Source organism: Priapulus caudatus, unplaced genomic scaffold (genome assembly GCF_000485595.1).
Source record: "Priapulus caudatus unplaced genomic scaffold, Priapulus_caudatus-5.0.1 Scaffold100, whole genome shotgun sequence".
Classification (NCBI taxonomy): Eukaryota; Metazoa; Priapulida; class Priapulimorpha; order Priapulimorphida; family Priapulidae; genus Priapulus; species Priapulus caudatus.
Genome location: NW_014577161.1, coordinates 226,617 through 230,985, shown reverse-complemented (window position 1 = coordinate 230,985; position 4,369 = coordinate 226,617). Strand labels below are relative to the sequence as shown.

Here is a 4,369-nt window from a genome sequence, read left to right as displayed (position 1 = left end):
TGTCACGATGACCTGCTGTCACTGTGCCCTGCTGTCACTGCCCTGCTGTCACTGTGCCCTGCTGTCACTGTGCCCTGCTGTCACTGCCCTGCTGTCACGATGACCTGCTGTCACTGCCCTGCTGTCACGATGACCTGCTGTCACTGTGCCCTGCTGTCACTGTGCCCCGCTGTCACTGCCCTGCTGTCACTGCCCTGCTGTCACTGTGCCCTGCTGTCACTGTGCCCTGCTGTCACTGCCCTGCTGTCACTGTGCCCTGCTGTCACTGTGCCCTGCTGTCACTGCCCTGCTGTCACTGCCCTGCTGTCACTGATGTCTACGACATGTGGGACGATGCTGCACGATAGCCCCCTCTACAGACCCGGTATACGGCAACGTTATCGCTACTGTAGTGCCGGCAACCAGACGCGAGCGCGCGAGATGCGAATGCTGTTCTAGCTAAAACGAAAATCAGCGCGTTGCCTGCCACATCGGCCCTAATAGCGTCTGTTGCCTGTCCACATTTATTTATCAAGCAACATTGATGGACCTGTTGATAATTAAATACCAACAGCCGTCCAACAAATTTGCACGTGTAACCTTAATTAAAAACACGACAAATTTGCTTGAGAGTTTTTTATTCGAGTGCTAAAGTCTTCAGCAATTTCGTTGATGAAGTACCGTTACGTGTATGCATGATTAATTTTGATCTCTTCATTAATTTTGATCAAGCTGGAGCACAGTTTTGCTCGCCTGCATGCTACACGTAAGTACCAACTAAACCCCACACATACACACTCCCTAACTGGAAAACGAATGGAACATTTCCACGTTATCGCAAGATGTGTCTGTATGTATATATTTATATATATATATATATATATATATATATATATATTATATATATATATAATATATAATATATCAAGAGTCCATAATATGGACTCTTTGATATATATTGTTACGTGTGGCGTGTTGTTGCTTAGCAACAAGCCTGAAGCTATGTAAGTAACTCACGCACACAGTCCAGAAAGTTCGAGAGAGTTTGCGGGGCTGTTTATAAAAGCTCTCGAGCATCGTGTAGCAGCTTCTGGGAATTGATAGATTTGTCGAGTATTCATGGTTACTATATAAAGCCAGCATGCATAGTCGTGAGGGGAGATAGTCCATACTCGTGAAGCAATAGAATATAGTCGTGAAGTGATAAGACCATAGTCGTTACGGAAGTTGTGTATCGACAAAAACACAGTCGTGTTCATCATCATTTGGATCGTCAGGTGGTAACTGCGGGCTATTGTTCTGCACTGAGTTAAACTGTACTGAGTTCGATCATCACCGAATCCAGAGAGCTGTAACAACTTGAGCTCTACTCAAAGCTACATGTCCCATCGGCTTCCTCGGAACGTCAGGAAAGGACAGGAATTCGAGTCAGCAACCTACACTGGACTCTAGGCCTGGCTACGATCAAGACTCATAAGAAGAATCCGATTTACAAATATTTTGCTGTCGCTAATCTTAGTCATTAGTTGAACCGTTCCTGTATATGTACTACATATCGTTATATTCAACCCATTGTTAATTAAAGTTGTCGAGTTAAGCAAACCTGTGTTAGACGTATTATCTGTTGGCTTCACGCCGGGATGATTAAGACAATAGATTTCTCTTAATTCGCTCTGGCGTAGCCGGGATATCACAGACTGGGTCACGTATATGTATGTATGACAATGTATGTATGTACACTGTCATACATACATGCTAAGCTCTTGATTGTATTTATGAGTACGTATGTACATGTATTAATAAATGATGCATTGCAGTAGGGACTCTGTGCCGAAACGCGAATACACTAGCCACGGCTACAATGCCTGCACAGTTAATTACCTTGTCACTGTTCAGAGAGCCCTGTTAATTGAGATGTCGATACAGAGTTGCGTGCAGCTTACGAGGTTCACACACACACACACGCGCGCGCGCCACGCTACGCACGCATAGCACGCACGCACGCACACAGACACACACACACACAATCACACTCGGACGCACGCACTGCACGGCAACGCACACATCGCATCACCACAGCGCACGTACGCACGACACACACCTCGCACGGCACGGGCAGCGCACGCCACAACGCGCACGGCACGTACGCACAAGCAGAGCACATAACTCGCATGTAGCGAACGCAGCGTACGCACACAGACCCACACACACACTCGCTACGCACAGCACCAACTCGCATGCGAGCTGGGGGGGGGGCGGTTTCCCACCCACACCTTCGATCAGTAGATTCTCACGCGCCATCGAACACTCGAGGAGGGAGGAAGGAAGCAGCACGCCACCGCAGCGGCGGCTTTACACTTGTCCATTGGTAGTGAGAAACCGTGAGCCCCGTCCGCCAGATGTGTCGCTTCGTCGGGCCGAGTTAGCTGATGAGGCGTCGAGGCCGTCCTCGTAGTGTCACCGTCAGACGACGAGAAGGCGCACTCTTGGTTGGCACTCCGATTGCTCGGCTCCATGTGGTCGGAAGCACGTCGTGTTCATGCCGGCGCCGAACGCTCCTTGACGTTCTCCGACGGGAACTGTGGCGCGTGGCAAAATAAATGTGGTTATTATCAATAATCTCGTATTATTGATGACGACCGACGACGACGACGACGACGACGACAGACGACGACGACGAACGACGACGAACCGGACGACGGACTGACGACAAGACGACGACGACGACGCGCGAAGATCGACGATGAGCGATGAAGATGACGACGATTGATGATGAATGATGATGAATGTATAAAAGTATTTAAATGTGAATTTCAATTGTATCGCAAGAGATTATTCAAAATATAATAATATGTTATTATATTATTATTATTATTATAGAGTTTTACGTTTTAATTTCAATTCAGCATCTAGGACGCAGCAGTGTTGTGTAAGTGGCGCAATGATCAATTTATCTTACAGTACCACGCAGGCAGCACGAAGTATTTACAGACGCCACACTCACTTTCACCCACAAAAAAGGTGAAGCGGGGAATTTCCGAGAATTTTTCCTAAGCCATTGATACCGGGCGATGGCGATAACCTATTAATGCCATAATGTGGTAAATTTCCGCTAATCCCCGCGAACACGTAAGCAATCTGTGCGCGGATCTTCGTGGAGAAAGTTGAGCTGAGCACGAGTACGTGCTTATCAACGGTGAAGCCACCGAAGAAACAATTTGCATGGCGATCAAAAGTGATGCAAGCTAAGTCAAGGCTATTCATGAAATCTAAACTGGCCTACCAAGAGTCATCAACGCTACAATTACTGCGCATCAAACATAATCCCGCGCGTTCATGGTCTACTGTGTCCCATGTAACTTCAGCTAAAGCGCCCTAAGAATAATTAATTTTTGTCCAGACTTCGTCATGTAACGTTAGTCTATAAAAATATAATCCTGTGAATCCCAGCAAATTGCGCTGCGTGGGCTTTGTCCTAACTCCGTAGGATCGTACTTATAATGGCCCAGGTTTTTTTTAATGTTTTTCAGTAATTATTAACGTAAACGGCTAGTAATGGGCAGACCTATTATATATTCATAGCAGTGGAGATGAATACACAATGCATTTACAAACTTCCAGGTTTCGCAGGTTGAGGTCGCGGTCAATAGCCAACACAAAAACCCTGACAGAATTTTATATTAATATGATGTAAAACAACTAATTAGCCTGATGAGCGGGAATCTTACATTTAATGATAGTTCATGAACAACAGAAAAAATCATTAAAAACACTCTCGTAATTAGCAAATAACTACATTAGAAGTACTTACATGTACGTCAGTTTTGCAATAAAGCATAATTATGATTGAGCATAATTATAATAGATGCTGAGCATTGGGATTCCCAGTGACCGTAAACTAAACTTTAACATTCTGTTATAAATATAATACCTAAAAGTAATTACCTCTATAAATCCAGGAAGTCTATTTTTAAAGAAACGTGATCTCTTCCGCTTAAATAATAAGTTGGTAATTATTTCAAATTTATTAATAGATTTTCAAGAATTAATCCTGTTATTGTTGAACAGAAAATAAACATTGAAATAACGTGAATAAGAAGACCGATCCTAAACCTGGCATCACAAACACAAGTGCATTTAATTCAGATTGGCAGGGTTTTGGTTCAGCAAATAAATTCTAAGCAAATTGAACATCCCCCTGCTCCCCCTCCTCCCCTTCCTCTGTCTTGTCTTCCTCCCCCTTCTCCTCTTCCTTGCCCTCATCATTCTCACCATCATCACCACAATCATCACAATCTTCATGATCATCATGAATAGTATCATCATCATCATCATCATCATCATCATCATCATCATCATCATCATTATCAACATCACCATCACCATCACC

The 4,369-nt window shown here is 44.6% G+C and overlaps 1 protein-coding gene across 1 annotated transcript in view; it reads right to left on the bottom strand.

The window, feature by feature from the left end:
* Window positions 1-4,369, bottom strand: part of LOC106805105 (inactive phospholipase C-like protein 2) — a gene marked incomplete in the record, with an annotated part of 92,614 nt that overhangs the window by 85,302 nt on the left and 2,943 nt on the right. Inside the window, 1 exon segment of the mRNA XM_014806584.1 lies at window positions 2,464-2,558. Coding sequence (XP_014662070.1) covers window positions 2,464-2,558 — 95 coding nt within the window.